Source organism: Lynx canadensis, chromosome B4 (assembly GCF_007474595.2).
Source record: "Lynx canadensis isolate LIC74 chromosome B4, mLynCan4.pri.v2, whole genome shotgun sequence".
Classification (NCBI taxonomy): Eukaryota; Metazoa; Chordata; class Mammalia; order Carnivora; family Felidae; genus Lynx; species Lynx canadensis.
Window position 1 is genome coordinate 130,499,816 of NC_044309.1, and position 15,369 is coordinate 130,515,184.

The following is a 15,369-nucleotide window of genomic DNA, read 5'->3' on the forward strand; positions in this document are numbered from 1 at the left end:
CTGAGCCCGGCCCAGAGGGGCCAAGGATCGCTCCAAGGTCACGGAGCAGATCTGTCCTCCACCCACCTCCTCCTCCTTCCCTCCCTTCTCTCTCCTCCTCTCCCTCCTTCTCTCCACCTCGCTGTTGAGACGCTGCACTTCCCTGCCAGGCTGCCTGGCCCGGATCCTGCCTTGGTCTCCGCGAGGGGAGGAACGCCAGGGGGTAGCTGCTAAGGGGAGGCTCCTGGAGCCCGCAGACGCCCAGAGACACCCCCACTCCAGCCACGGGACGCAGAGTGAGCCGCTTTGGGGATCGGTCAGCTGCCCTCAACGGGAGCTGAGCCAGGCTTTAGGTGGCCTAAATGTGTGCAGTGTGGGGTCCCTCTTTATGAAAAAGAATACAAAATTACAAGTACAAAATAAAATACAGGGCCTTGGAAGGGCCCAAGCGGTAAGGGGCCCCGAAGCTGAGCTGCCTCACTGTCCTGCAAAATCCTGGACAATTCTCCTGCCCAGGAGCACGGGAGCCCCAGCGCTGGCCGCCCGGGCCGAGAGGGCCTGGAGGTTCCTGGGTTGTTCAGCAAGGGAGGCCTGAGGCCCAGAGAGAAGAGCCCGCCCAGGCCTTGCAGCGAGTGGGGGAGAGCTGATGTGGGGCCTGAGCAGTGTGTACCCCTCCCTGCACTGGCTAAGACTTTCTTCTATTTGGGGTCCCAGGCCCTCTCCTGGGAGCCTGACTCTGAGCCCCGGGCGATCCAGACCTCGGTCCGTCCCTCCGAGGGCCAAGATCCGGGCCCATCTGCCAGGATGCTCTGTCTTTGAGGGGGAAGGCCGGTGCACAGCTCTCTGGGCCCCACGCAGGCAGGTCGGCCCGCGGCAGTGCCCCTCCGGACTTCTCACCCAGCGGAGCCGGGCCAGGCTCAGTCCTCCCATCCCTGAGTCACAGAAGAGAACACGAGGTGCAGGGAAGGAAAGTGACCTACGCGAGGGTCACACCGTGAGCCTCAGCAGCCACAGGATGGGAGCCCAGGCCTCCACACATCCTGTCACGGGGCCCCGGGCACCGTGGGTGGCCTGCCCGAGGCGTCCCCACAGCTTCTGCCCTGTGCTTGGACCACGCTGGCCTCCCCGCAGGCCCCTACAGACAACTGGCGTGCAGTGCGCCCGGCTTGCCCCCGGCTGCGGGCTCTCGGGGCAGGAACTGCCTCTGCTTGCTGGCCGTGCCGCTGGGCGGCCGCTCCTGCCCGCCGGTGCCAGGCTGTGCGATGAGGCTGACCCGGCCGTTCATCTCCTGCCCCCGCCCCCGCCCCCCTGCCGCCTCCTCGCCGTCCTCCTCCCCGTCGTCCTCCCCGGTCTTCTCCGGAGGCCCGGCCGAAGGCTCCTGACTGCGCACGCGGCGGGAAGGCCGCAGCAGGACCCTGCGGAAGCCCTGCTTGAAGCGGTAGGAGAGGAAGCCGTAGAGGATGGGGTTGGCACAGCTGTTGGCATAGGGCAGCGCCACCACCAGGAAATAGAGGCCGAAGAAGGCGGGCTCCTCGGGCAGCGGGCGCACCACGTTGACGATGTTGAGCACGTAAAAGGGCATCCAGCAGAGGACGAAGAGCGCCACGACGGCCACCACCATGCGCGTGACCCTGCGCTCCGAGTGCCGCCGCCGCTGGCACGAGGGCGCCCGCACCCGCCGCCCGGCCGAGCGCACCTTGACCACGATGAGCAGGTAGCAGAGGCAGATGACCAGCAGCGGCCCGAAGAAGCCGAGCGCGGCCGTGTAGATGATGAAGCCCGCGCGCCAGGCGGCCGCCGGCTCGGGCCACTGCATGTGGCAGGTGCTCATGCCGTGGGGCACACCCGAGAAGACCACCACGGGCAGCACCACCACGGCCGAGGCCACCCAGACGGCCACGCTCACCGTGCGGGCCACGGGCGCCGTGCGCCAGCGGGCGGAGCAGGCGGGACGGACCACGGCGAGGTAGCGATCCACGCTCATGACCGTGAGGCAGAAGATGCTGGTGAACTGGTTGATGGCGTCCACGGCCATGACCAGGCGGCACATGAGGGAGCCGAAGGGCCAGTAGGACAGGGCGTTCTGGGCCGCCAGGAAGGGCAGCCCCAGCATGAAGAGCTCGTCGGCCAGCGCCAGGTTGAGGATGTAGACGTTGGTGACCGACGGGCTGGCCGTGTGCCGCAGGACCACGTAGATGACCAGCGAGTTGCCCAGCAGGCCCACCACGCACACCACCAGGTAGACCAGAGGAATCAGAACACCGCTGACGGCCAGCCCCGCCACGCTCGGGGCCGCGGACACGTTCCCCAGGGCGACATCCGGGGGCCAGGCCGAGGAGGCGTTCCCAGGCTCCCAGGCGGTGGGGGCCGATGAAGGAAAACCAGGGGTGTCCATGGCCGAGGAGGGGGGGGTGGCGGCGGTCAGCGGGCAGCTATTGGCCTGGAGGGGGAAGGACACGGCCGGGTCACGATGGGTGATGGCGGTCCCTCCACCACCCCTCCCCCCGTCACTCCGAACTTGGAGACGCGGAGAGCGCCCGCCCGGCCAGAGCCGGACAGGCCCCAGCCATTTTACTGTGCGCGGGCCGCCAAGGCATCCCCGCTTGTCAGACGAGGACACTGAGTCTCAGAGAGGTGACGTCTGTCCCATGGCCAAGGTGTGGCCGGGGACGCGGGCTTGCCTGGCTCCCAAGGGCGGGGGCCTGCGCTGGCCTGTGCCTCGCAGGGTCCCCTTCCCCTTGGCACCCGTGCCCCTGTGGGTCCTCCACAGGTGTCTAACGGAGGAGTGAACGGATCAGTCCACTGGCCCGTGACAACACAGGCCCTTCCTTCTAGACCAGAGTTTATCGGCTGTCTTTGACGCCAGCGTATTTTACATTGTGACTCAGCGAGGTCATACTGTTTCAGAAAGCAACACTGGCCCTTTCTACACAGGATGCCTCGGCTGGCAGAAGCCCAAGCCCAAGGGCATCACCCCCTGCGATAGACCGAACGTGTCCCCCTCTCCCAAATTCACGTGTTGAAACCCTCCCCCCCCCCCGCAGTAACGGTCTTAGGAGGCGTGGCCTTTGGGGCGTGATTAGGTCTTCGGGGTGGAGCCGCCATGAATGGGGTCTGGGCCATAAAAGACCCCAGAGAGCCCCTCACTCCTTCTGCCATGTGAGGACACGGCAAGGAGAGGACTAACCACAAACCAGGAAGCAGGTGTCGCCAGACACGGAATCTGCCAGCACCTTGATCTTGCTTCTCCAGAACTGGGAGAAGTAAATGTGGTTCGTAAGCCCGTTGTAGTCTGTTATAACAGCCAGAATGGACCGAGACAGCCACCCACAGGTCTCAGCCCTCACATTGGAAAAACAGTGCTGGGGTTGGGGGGGGGGGGCGCCTGGGTGGCTCCGTCGGTTGAGCGTCCGACATTCGGCTCAGGTCATGATCTCGCGGTTCGTGAGTTCGAGCCCCACGTCGGGCTCTGTGCCGGCAGCTCGGAGCCCGGAGCCTGCTTCGGATTCTGTGCCCCCCTCTCTCTCTCTCTGCCTTTCTCTCTCTCTCCCTCTCTCTCTCCAAAATAAATAAACATTAAACAAAATGAAAGAAAAAAAAACGGTGCTGCGTATCCCGGGTCTTTAACCTTGAACCTGGGTCTCTCTATGAACTTCAGAGGATCCGTGAGCCCCCTAAAACTCTGGCGAAAGTTCATGCGTCTACGTCTTGTCTGGGCAGAGCCCAGAGCTTGTATCAGATTCCTCAGATTCTGAATGGAGTTAGGAACCACAGGCACAGTGATGTCCCCTGTCCTGGAACCGGAGTGCTCGGGGCCCCCCCCCCAAGCCTAGCCCGTCCCGCTGCGCTCCCACAGAGGCCCTGCCTGGGATGGCCAGCTGTGAACCTGGAGGGGGGGGGGGTGGGGTGGGCGTGTGGGGCCCCTTCTCCCCCAACGGTGAGAAATTCACACCGGAAAGGAGGTACAAGAACAGCCACACCTCTCTGCACCGGTGGGGCAGGTTTCCCAGGGAAGAGAAGGTTCCAGATGGGTCCTGAAGCATGAATGAGAGTCTGCCCAGCGACACGGTGGCACCATGCAGCATGCCCGTTCACTAAGGTTAGTACCTTTCTTATCGTGCCTCCCGTGTGTTGCAAGGAGCTAGACTCTTCCCGGCTTCCCCGCTAGACTGACTCTCCCTAAGTGCGGAGACCCTCTCACTCCGCTTTGAAGCGTCTCCTCGTCCCGCATACAGCACAGGCTCTGCATCGGTGTTGGAGGCATCGGATGAATCAGAGGAACCCGGAGTGGACGATTCTTAATGCAAAGGGGGTGGGAATTGCCGACAGTGGAAATTCAAGACCCGCTAGGAAAGGCCGCCCACCTCGGAACTTGCTAGCCTACCTCTGGCTCTCAGGAGGCCCAGGTGGAGGCCAAGGCTCCCCACCCCTTCTTCCTAATGACCTCCCCCCACCATCCCTTGGCTCCTGCCTGTCCCTACGGAAAACCCTGAGAGAGAAGGAAAGCCTCTGATATCCCCCTTCTGACCCAACACTGTGCCCGGATCCTTCCAGTGGAACCTGCCACCTGCATTGCCCTATCTGGACACTATTTTTAAGATGCAAAGCTTCTGGGGGCACCTGGGTGGCTCAGTCGGTTGAGCGTCCGACTTCGGCTCCAGCCATGATCCGACGGTTCATGAATTCGAACCCTGCGTCGGGCTCTCTGCGGACGGCTCGGAGCCTGGAGCCTGCTTCTGGCTATTTGTCTCCCTCTCTCTCTGCTCTTCCCCCACTCGCACTCTGTCTCTCTCTCTCTCTCTCTCTCTCTCAAAAATAAATAAACATTAAAAAAAAAAAAAGATGCAAAGCTTCTGGAAAAGGGAAGCACCCTAACTAGGAACAAATGTCTCGGTTTCTAAAGTCTCTCTGAGCACCAGGCCGGGCACTGCCTAGAATAGCAAAGAACCCCTTGACCTTGGTTGCTCCTGATGATGCCCCAGGCTGGTTGGGCTCAGAGCACCCCTCCCTGCTCCTCCAACCCCAGGGGGTGCCCCATCATCACCCCGGGACCCCATCAGCTCTCCTGACTCTGGGACGGCGGCATTAAGGGAGGGGCTATCTGGACACTGGGCTCATAGGATCCTAACAGCTCTTCCGGCTCCTTGTCACTGACCCCAGCTGCCAGGTTCCAGGCGAAGCTAGTGAAATGCAGCATCCTAGGGGTCTGATGGGGGAAGGACGAGTGTTGTCCCCACCATTGGACACATTAGCCCCGGTCACACAGCTAAGAAGGGGCAGACCTGGGAGGACCCTTAAGATCATCCTCCCCCCCCACCCCCAACACACACACGCACGCGTGTCCATTTCACAGGCTGGCAGACTGAGTCTGGGCCTTGGGGAGGCACCCAGCCTGCATCCCACTCTCCCACCAACCTATTTAGAGCTTCCCTCACTGTTCTTCGGGCTCTTGAACTCTTAGGATCGTGGGCTCAAACCCCTGGAATCGTAAGATCCTAAAACCAGAATTTTAGATTCTTAAGCCTGAGTTGTAGAGTCACAGATTTTTAGATTCCGCGTCCTTGAGTCCGAATGTCAGAATTCCTGAATGCCAGAATCAGCCCTTGTTCAACCTGGAAACGTGGAATCTGAGACCTTGGAGTTCTGGCTTCCTCAGCCCCGGAGCCCTGCGTCACCCATCCATCCACCTTGCGCCCTGCGCACGTTCTCTTTACAGCATCCCCATGGGGCAGCCAATCACAGCCCGGGGCTGCAGGAGGCAGGAAAGCGCCAGGCTCTGGAGACAGCCTGGGAGCTGGGCAAACCTAATTTCCAGGCTGCAGGGACAGATGCCCCCAGGGGAGCCTGGAGGTGAGCCCCGAGGACACCCCCCTCCCACCTCCTTCTCAGGCGCGCGCGCACACACACACACACACACACACATGCACACACGGGCGCGCGCGCGGCCGGCCAGGCCCTGTCTTTGTACCCGGGGGTGCAATAGCCCCTCCCAGATCCCCTGCCCTCCCTGCAACACTCCCTGCCTCCACCCTCCATCTGGGCCCATCTTCCCTGTCAAAGTTTAAGAGGCTGGGTGCCGGGAGCGGGAAAATTACAGCTTTCTGCCCCTACAATTTAGGTGCCTCCTTTTCTTTAAGGAGCTGGGATCCTGTGCATGATCTGGTTCATCCTCAGGGAGGAGGGACTTTTCCTCCCTGTCTGGTTTATCTTTGGCACAAGCTCGCCTGAAAGCCGGGGGCGGACTCCTCACAGGACTGCTCTGGGAGGGCGGGGACAGAGGCCCAGAGAGGGCGAGGGGCTGCTCCGAGCCACACAGCAATTCAGGAGAGCCCCTCAGAGATGCCAGATACCCCCATCACCTTCCATTCGCCTGCCCCCATCCGCTTACCCGCAGGCTCTGGGTCGCAGGGACCTTGAGTTATTTGTTTCTTCAGCCCCAGCCCCCGACACAGCACCGAGCGCTGGGAAACGTGAACAGACCGAGCAGTTGAGCGGCCAGAGCTCCGAGCAAAGTGGGGGCATTGCTCCTGGGCACAGACCCACATCGTGAAATCCTCACCAAGCCCAGGAGGGAGGATTTTTAAAGGGGAGCACGTTGAGGCTCAGGGAAGGTCAGTAATTTGCACAAGTTCGCCTAGCTGGTGAGCGGAAGACGGGAATTAAAACCCAGTTTGGTCTACTCCTGAATCACCAGTGCCTTCTGGCCCTGCTGGCTTCCCTGAAGGCCCCGGGCTGAGAGGAACCAAGAGCCAGGACGGCCTTGAATGCCACAGGCTGATGCCCTTGGCCGACTGCCTTCTGCCCACCCTCTGCAACACTGGGCCTTCCCCCAAAAGACCCGGGCTGTGCTGACCACTGCCGACTCACTCACTCATCCCATTCCAGGCCCGGGGCCCGACCCCCAGGAACACGCCCCGGGTTGGGGGCTTGGTCTCTGCCACAGAATGATGGCACCAGGCTACTGTGTGAACTTGGGCAGGTCACTGCCTAGCTCCGGGCCTCAGTTTCCTCCCGTTCAAATGAAGACAGGTAGACGTACCTCCCGGGCTTGTTGTAAAGATTAAATGGGAGCGTGCCGTGAGCACAGCGCCCGGCGTGGAGGGGGAGCTCAGAGAAGCTGGCACGTGAGCCAAGGAGGCCAACCGACATGATGCATCTGCTTTCTGCCAGCTCTGACACTCTGCTGTTGTGCGATCCCAGCATTCTAGAACCATGGCACGAGAGTCCGAGATTAACCTGCCCCCACCCTCTGCAGCCCACCAGGAGGGCACAGGAAGGCCTCCTTCCTCCCTGGGCCTTCCCACCGTCTCCCAGCCCCCAGCCCCCAGCCTCTCAAGTTCACCCTGGGCAGAGGTGGGCCCCGGCACCCCACCCTCTGGGACCCCACCCATGCCCCAGCCTCCTTACCTGCCCATGGGGTGAGGGCTCCCCTGCTTGCCGCCAGGCTGGTTATCATCCTGCTGCCCCCCTCCCTGCCCAGTCCCCAAGCTCCCAGAGCACCCTTAGCTGGGGTCCCCACGCGGTGCCCACTTCTACACGGCTTACGGCCCGATCCCCCTCCTAGGCCCGCGGCGGCCACAGCTGCCCACAGAGCCTCTCCCATCTGGTCTGCGGCCCTGACTTCCCACGGGTGCCTTGTGCGTCACCCCCCCATCTCCAGGACACGTCCTGGAGGAGGGGGCGGGTAGGGGCACAGAGGGGGTTCTGCGGGCAGGAGCGCAGGGTGGGGGTGGACGGAGAAGCAAAGGGGAGCAGGGACTGTGGGAAGCCAATAGGAATAGAGGGGAAAGGGGGGTCGGTCGGAGGTGGAGAGAGAGGGAGAGGGAGAAGACAGTGAGTGGGTGGAAAGCCAGAATGAGGGAGAGTGATGTGAAATGCGTGGCAGGGAGGAGAGAAGGGGCGAGAGGAGATGCGGAGAGAGGCAGGGATGGAGAGCAAGGAAGGAGGAAGGAGAAGGAGGGGGTGGCAGAGAGTGACAGAGAAGGATTGTGCCACAGATGGTGACACGGAGAGCCGGGGAAGGAGGGGGCAGGAGTGGGGGGTGCGGGAGGGGCCGGAGAGCAGGTGCAGGAGAGGGGAGGGGCGGCAGGTTAGGAGAGGAGGCTGGGGCGGCGGTGGGGGGGGGGCACAGACCCTGTTACCGGGGAGATTTGGCCACCCACGCTGGCCTTGGCTCCCGCAGAGGGGAGGAGAGAGGAGCGTGGTGCCCAGGGGAGCTGGACGTCCCCCAGGCCACTGTGGCACATGTCCCCCCGGGGACGACAGCTGGTTCCCGATCCCAGGCAGGTGAGGGGTTGGGCAGTGCTGCGAGGGCTGGCAGCGCGAGGGAGCACTGCGGTGGGAGTCCACGGTCCTGGCCACCGGCTGGACACCAGCCAGAGGAAAGCCAGGTGGGGGCAGCCGTCCTGAGACCGACTGAGTCCGGAGGGCCCAGGGCAGGCTGACAGGGTTAAAGAATACATATTTCAGGCTTTGGGGGGGGGGGGGGGGTCAAGGGCAAAATCAAAGCTATTATACAGGAGAAAACAAATGCCCACGCCGGCTTCTGGAGCCCCCGGCCCCCTGATGCTGTCCTTGCACTTGCCGTGGGTCCTGGGCAAGCCCCTCCGTCCAGCCTCAGCCTCTCGTCTGTCTGGCCAAGTTCCCGAGGAGTAGACGGGCTCTAGGAAGCTCCCGGAGGTGAGGAAGGGGTCTCCCTGCCCCTGCTCGGGGCCCTCGCCTGGCTTCTCATCACCCCCAGAATTAAGCCCACCCTCCGGAGCCCTCCAGACTTTACACCGCCCTAGTCTTTCCTCCCCCTGCCTCCCCCCTCCGGCTCTTCCTCTGCCAATTTCCTGCCTGCCTGTGCTCCAGACACACCCAGTCTCATCCATTCATTCATTCATTCATTCACTCATTCATTGGCTCTGACCAGCGAGCTCAGAAGGCCTCTGTGAGACAGTGAGAGGGATACAGCACCATCTAGGGAAGAAGCCTCCAGTGGGGAGCAGGGCCCTGCCGGGGTGCTCAGGTGGAGACAAGCTTGTGCTTTCGGGTGACCAGGAGGAGAGCAGGGTGGCTGGAGAGGAGGGAGGCAGGGGGAGGCCTCCGAGGCCAGACCACGCAGGGCCTCGGCTCAGCCTGGGTGGCTTGGGGGCGTCACAGGTGGGAGCAGAGGAGTCTCTTGACCTAATTTTTGTTCTTCAAAGGCTCACCAGTCAGGCACCGGTGACGGCGCTGGGTTTCCTCAGGGCCTTTGCACAGGCTGTGCCCGCACCCCACCCGTACGTGTGAGACGAAGTCCTCCCGGAGCCTTCCCTGGCCTGGATCGGCGAGGCCTCTCCTCTAGGCTTCCCGGAGACCCCAGCCTCACCGTGTCCCCAGGCCTGGAAGCGCCTAGCACGCAGTAAGTATTTGCCACATGTTTACCGAAGACAAGAAGATAGATGGAGGGCGAGCGGGCGGCGGGGGGTGGTGAGGGGGGAGGATGGGAGACTATAATCTGCTGGAGGCCGAGTGGTGGTGACGGGTCCTGGGTGCCAGGCTGCGGGCAGGGGTGGCCTCAGTGGGACACCGAGGGGACTTCCCCGAGCAGAAGTGACCCAGGGATCCCGGACCAGCCTCTCCCTCTGCGGGGAGGGCAGGGCAGAAAGAGGAAGTGCAACTCCACACCCGCGAACTCTGGGAAGCTAGGGATGCTGTGTTGGAGCCGTGAGGTGGCCCCACCTTGCCTGGCACGGAGGTCCCGGGACATGAGAGCCTCTAGCCTCAGGCCCCCATCTGGTCCCTCGGTGCTGTCATGCCCGCCTGGAATCCTGGCGGGGCTGCCCCGAGCGCCTGCCGAAAGAGGACAATGCTATGTGTCCCCCATCAGACCCTGACCTCCTCAGAACCAGGGCCGTGTCTCCACCCTCAGACTAGAGGGCTCCCTGAGACCAGGGGCTGTGCCTCTACCATCAGACCGGTGGTTTTCCAGAGAGGCTGGGGCCCAGGCTCCTCCCATTCCTGGCAGCCAGGAGCGTGCTGTCCCCTCCCTCCTCTCCCCTACAATGCCGACGCCAGAGCTGACCACAGTGTAGGGTGGAGGCCTCGGCTACTGACGCTGAGGTCCGTCCTTCAAACAAGATGAAGTGAGCCAAAATACCTCCCCCGCCTGGCCCCTGGGGCTGTCACGAGAGTGTGGACACCTATAAAGTGGCTCATCAGCCCTGCTGTTTGCTGCTGGGGTTGAATCTCAGCTTCTGTACTCACCGGCTGTGTGACCTCGGATACGTGACTTAGCCTCTCTGAGCCTCAGCCCCTCATCTTCAACACCTGCCGCGCTGGGTTGCCGCGACGATAGAATGAGTCAATCCCTGTACACATCCTCAGGTCCCAGGGACACCGAGAAGCTACACGTAGCGTGAGCCTCCCCTGTCCTCATCTGCGGCGGGGGCAGATGGGCCGGCAGCCTGGCTCTCTTTCTGCAGCGCTGAGGCCTTCAGTCTGAACCCCGTGCAGGCCCCAAGCCCTTTGCACAGGCTGTTCCCTGTCGCTCTCTTAATCCTTCAGCAGGTTGGGGTACCGGCCACCCTGAAGCCTTCCCATTCTCTCATGCTCCCCCTTCTGGCTTCTCTTTTATCCATCAGGCAATTATTTTATATTTGGTCTTTTTTTTTTTTTTTTTTTATCATCTAAGCACTGCTTGCCGGTAAATTTTACAAACCAAAGTGATGAAAAGGACTTATAACAGCAGAAAACGGCAGTCCTCCCACAGCCCTGCCCCCACCCTTATGCCAGAGGCAATTTCTAGCTCTTTCTCCTTGTATTTGCCTCCGTCTTGCTAATTATCAGGTTTCTTTTTCCATCTTTTGAGCCTCCAATCTGACCCATTATCTACTGACTTCCTACTATGCTACGTGAGGATTCTAGATTTCTTACACACCCTGGCTCCTTCTCTCCACCCTCTCCACCGAACGGCGTTTTTGGTTAAGTGCACGTTCAGTGTTTTCATTAGGCATGTACCGTACATGTTATTTCCTGCCCAGCCTGGAGTTCATAACTGCTTCATTTTTTTTTCATTTGCTCGTTTTTTGTGTTTTTAATATCTCAGTTTTCTAGGACTCCGTATTTGCGTAAGTTCCGACCTACAGCTCAGGAAAAACCTCACAGGGGAATGTGAGCCCAGTCAGGATTTCTGTGTGGAGACGTCTCAACTCTGCCCATCTGTCCTGGCTGTCCTCTGTGCCTGAGCGTGGCTACCGCCCTGAGACACTCTCTTCGCTGCTCTCTCAGCGATCCCTTTCAGCTTTTTCCCGTGTTAGGTCCTGTTTCTTAAATCTTCCTCCATAATGGTTTACTCCCTTATTTTGCCGGTGCAAAACCTCTACTAACTCCCTGAGCCGGTGTGCACGTGTGAAAATAGTTTATTCTCCTCTCACGCGCATGGATAGCCTGGCTGGGTATAGAATTCTAGGTTGAGAATTACTTTGACTCAGGGGTGGAAGGCATCTGTCCATGTCTCTAGTTCCCAGTTCTTATTCTCAGTCAGTTGTGGGTAACCTTAGGTCATTTTTTTCTTTATAACGGAAGCTTCTAGGATGTTTGCTTTATCCCCAAATTTCAGAGATTTCCTAATGCATGGGTCATGCCACCCACCCTACCCCAACAACAAGTGTTTGGGGCATTTAGCGCACTGTGTTAACCTAAAGATTTGTGTTCTTCAGTTCTGGGTAAGATTTCTCTATTATTTTCTTTTGGAACTCCTGTTATTTGACTATTGGCCTCCTGGATTAACTCTGTAATTTTCTTGTTGTTTACTTTTACCGTCTTGTTCTACCTTCTGAGAGTTGTTTCTATTATTGTTGCTGTTCCCTCTGCTTTTTCTTCCAAACCTTTTATTTAAAAACTATTTTATTTTATTTTTTTAAGTTTATTTATTTATTTTGAGAGACACAGTGATAGCACGAGTGGGGGAGGGACAGAGAGAGAGGGAGAGAGAAGGAGAGAGAGAACCCCAAGCAAGCTCTGAGCTGCCAGCGCAGAGCCCCATGTGGGGCTCAAACCCACAAAACCTTGAGATCAGGACCTGAGCCAAAACCAAAAGCTGGACACTAAGCCACCCAGACACCGCTTAAAAAATGTATTTTTAAAGTTTATTTATTTATTTTGAGAAAGAGAGAGAGAGAGAGAACACAGGAGGGGCAGAGAGAGAGGGAGAGAGAGAATCCCAAGCAGGCTCTGCACTGTCAGCACAGAGCCTGATGCAGGGCTTGATCTCATGAACTGCGAGAACACGACCTGAGCTGAAACCAAGAGTCGGACTCTTAACCGACTGGGCCACCCAGGTGACCCGTACGTTTTTAAAATTTTAATAAACACAGTATTTTTCATTTCTAAGAGCTCCTCTCGGTTTTCTGATTGTTCCTTTATTATGGTATTCTGGTTTTGTTTATGGCTATGCTACGTTTCCTTCTCTCTCCAAGGATAGCCGTGGTAGTTTCTTCAAAGTTTTCTTCTGATCGCTGCCTTGTCTCTATTTCTTGCTAATTCCTTTTTCTCTGTTTGTTTGATTGAGTTTTCTTCAATCGTCCATTCATCTTCTGTTACCCATTCATTTTTCGGAATGAAGCCTTAACACTCAGATTGGCAGCTCCGTGCAGGAGGACAGGGCTTGTGAGGCAATGAACATCGCTATAGGGACAGCTGGCTCTTTCATCAAGCATACCTAGATGGGACCAGAGGTCAGCACCTGTGAGACTTCTCTCTGGGGTGGTCAGATCCTATCCACAGACTCCTATCTGTATGCCTGGGTGCTAGCTTTCCTGAACTAAGCCAGGGAGAGGAGGCGGGCTAGGGTCGCCCTGTTCGGTATTCCGACTTCCACTGAATCCCCCTGTATCAGTCAGCTACTGCTGTGTAACAAACAACCACACACATGGCTTTGGTGCACGAGAATAAGCATTTATTGTACCTCACACCTTCAGGTCAGCTGGAGTGGGTTAATCTAGGCAGGTCGGCTCTGAGCTGCAGGCAGCTGGGTACCTCTGCCGTCCCATTCTTGGATCCACTGGGCTTACCAAGGCATGTTCTTTTGTCAGCACAAGAGAGCATGTCCAAGGGTGCAAGCCCATCGAGTCTCTCCTTACGATGCGTATGCTAACATCCCACTGGCAAAAGGCAAGGCCGAAGGCCAAAGCTAGTCAGTGGAGCAGGGAGGGGAAGTGTGCTCTTACCCTGGAGGGGGGCGTGGAGGGAGTAATCACCTGCCAAGCATAATCAGACCTACTGCACCTCAAACAATCAGTCTGGGGGCTCACCCCCGCCTGCCCTGTAGCTCGTGTCCTTGGGTCCAGAAATGTCTGGTTGGATTTTCCTGCCCAGGCTAGGGAGGGATGGTTGCCTGGCTGCATCGTGCAGGGTGGGGGGGAGGGGGAGGGGCTCTGGGGTCTAATTGCCCCTTAAACAAACTTCTAAATAACCTGCCAGTTTTCAGCCTCCCGCCTGGCCATCTGCGGTGGCTGAATCCCCCACTTGGAAGCTGCCCTGGGATTCTGCAAGGCCCGGTGGGTTGCGTCTCTTCCACCTGCAAATCCTCCCCCCACCCCCACCCCCACCCCCGCCGCCCCTCCCGCAGCACAGCAGGCGCTTGGATTTGCCTTCCCCGGGCCTCTGTTAAATCATTTACCACCCCTCCATCTGCTCTCCGTACTTGTGTGCTGGGCGCTGGCTGGTCTGGGTTCGCAGGTGTCTCCTGGTTTCCTTGAAGATGAGAGTTTGTGTTTCTGTTTCGTGTTCTCCATATCGTCGTCGTCGTCGTCGTCGTCGTCGTGGTGGCTGCTTTTCAGCAAGGGGGAGGGGCCAGAAGCAGCTGTGGCCCAGCACCCTGAGACAAGACCCTCCTCTTTGCTCTGTTGCATACACTTCTGTGGTATGTGGATCGACCACACGGCAGGTGTTGAGTTGCTGGTCGGTCTGTCTCACCGGCCCCTGAGCCCCCTGGGGAGCGCAGGGCTGGACGTCACCCTCACGGCACCTCCAGCTCCCACGCAGCTTGGCATGGAGCCCCTGGCTCTACGTGAGAACTGAAGTGAACGAACTTCAAGTGACATGGATGACTGCTCATCGTTTCACCTAGCTTAGGGCCTTCAGAAGTCTTCTAGAACCATCCTAGATCTCCGTCGCCCTCCCCAGAGCCTAGCCTGCCCTGCCTCTTACATCCCATGAGGCCTGGATGGAGTCAGAGGTCCCCAGAGGCGACTCTTTCTCTGGTTGCGGGTTGGGGGGCGGGGGGTGGGGGGGGTGTTAAGAGGGGAGGGCGGAGAGGTGAAACAGCAAAGGAAGAAACTTTCTCGGCCCCAGAAAAGTCGCCGTTTCAGCACACCACGGTATTATTTCCCATGATTTTACGAGGTGGCCGGACTCAGTGGGATGCTCGTCTGCTCCACATGATTTTGGCCGGGGCCGCCGTCATCCGGGGACTCGACTGGGCTGGCACATCCAAGATGGCTGACGCGCACGACTGGCGCCTTGGCCAGGATGGCTGGGAGGCTGGGCTCAGCTGGGTGACTGGAAGGGCTGGGTCTCTCTCTCTCTCCAGTAAAGTCTATTCTTCCGTCTGCGTGTTCGTTTACATCAACAACACGCACGTATCCAGCGTGGACTAGGTCCCAGACACCTGCTAGGGTCATGGTGAGCCATCCAAGCAGAGGGGCCATTGCCCAGGGCTCCCTGAGGACTCAGCTGTCCCCACTGGGCTGCGAGCGAGCTCCTGAGAGCAGGCCCACGCTTGACTCACCCTCAACCCCCGCGTTTGGCACACCGGCCCAATAAGCATTTGCTCAGTGATTAGGTGACTGAATGAATCAATAGCTGGGCGAGCATTTCTTTAGGGCAATGGGCATATATAGTGCCATCTGGGTCGCACAGACCCCCTGAGGCTTCGCTCTCCTATCCAAGGACCTATCTGGTCCTCTGCCACTTTGCACAGCGATACAGGAGGAAGAGCACAGCCCTGGGAGACCCAAGACCTCAGTCACAAACGCGGTCAGCTAACATCAACAGAGGCCTACCCAGCAGGGGCGTAACCAATAGGTGGTTTCATTTTCCTTTTGTTCCCCTAGCAAGGCAGCCGTTGGCGCTGGTTCTGCGGCCACGCGAAGTTGTCAAGGATCCAGCCTCTTTGCGTCCCTCTGCTCCTCCACTCTTAGCCTGTCAGCTTGTGGTTGCGTGCTTGTGGTTTCATGTGTATAAGATGGCTGCTGCAGCTCCAGACATCTCATCATTATTCATCGGGGAAGAGGACAGGACAAAGGGCAGTGGCCATTTTTGCGTTTTGTGTTTTTTTTTTGGGGGGGGCGGAAGAAAACACAAACTTTCCCAGAAGCCACCTCTCCAGCTGACTTACACCTGCCTTGCTGGCCAGAACTGTGC

General features: G+C 59.0%; 1 protein-coding gene across 1 annotated transcript; it reads right to left on the reverse strand.

Moving 5' to 3' along the window:
* Nucleotides 1–1,114: 1,114 nt before the first annotated feature.
* SSTR3 (somatostatin receptor 3) lies at nt 1,115–7,446 on the reverse strand. Its single transcript, XM_030322407.1, has 2 exons — nt 7,387–7,446; nt 1,115–2,419 (listed from the first exon to the last, which is right to left on the reverse strand). Exon 2 carries the CDS (start codon nt 2,372–2,374, stop codon nt 1,115–1,117), a length of 1,260 nt encoding a protein of 419 aa, XP_030178267.1. The 5' UTR covers nt 2,375–2,419; nt 7,387–7,446.
* Nucleotides 7,447–15,369: the final 7,923 nt, after the last annotated feature.

Excerpts from the sequence above, each read along its gene's own strand:
- SSTR3 (XM_030322407.1), bottom strand. The coding sequence starts at position 2,374 with ATGGACACCCCTGGTTTTCCTTCATCGGCCCCCACCGCCTGGGAGCCT.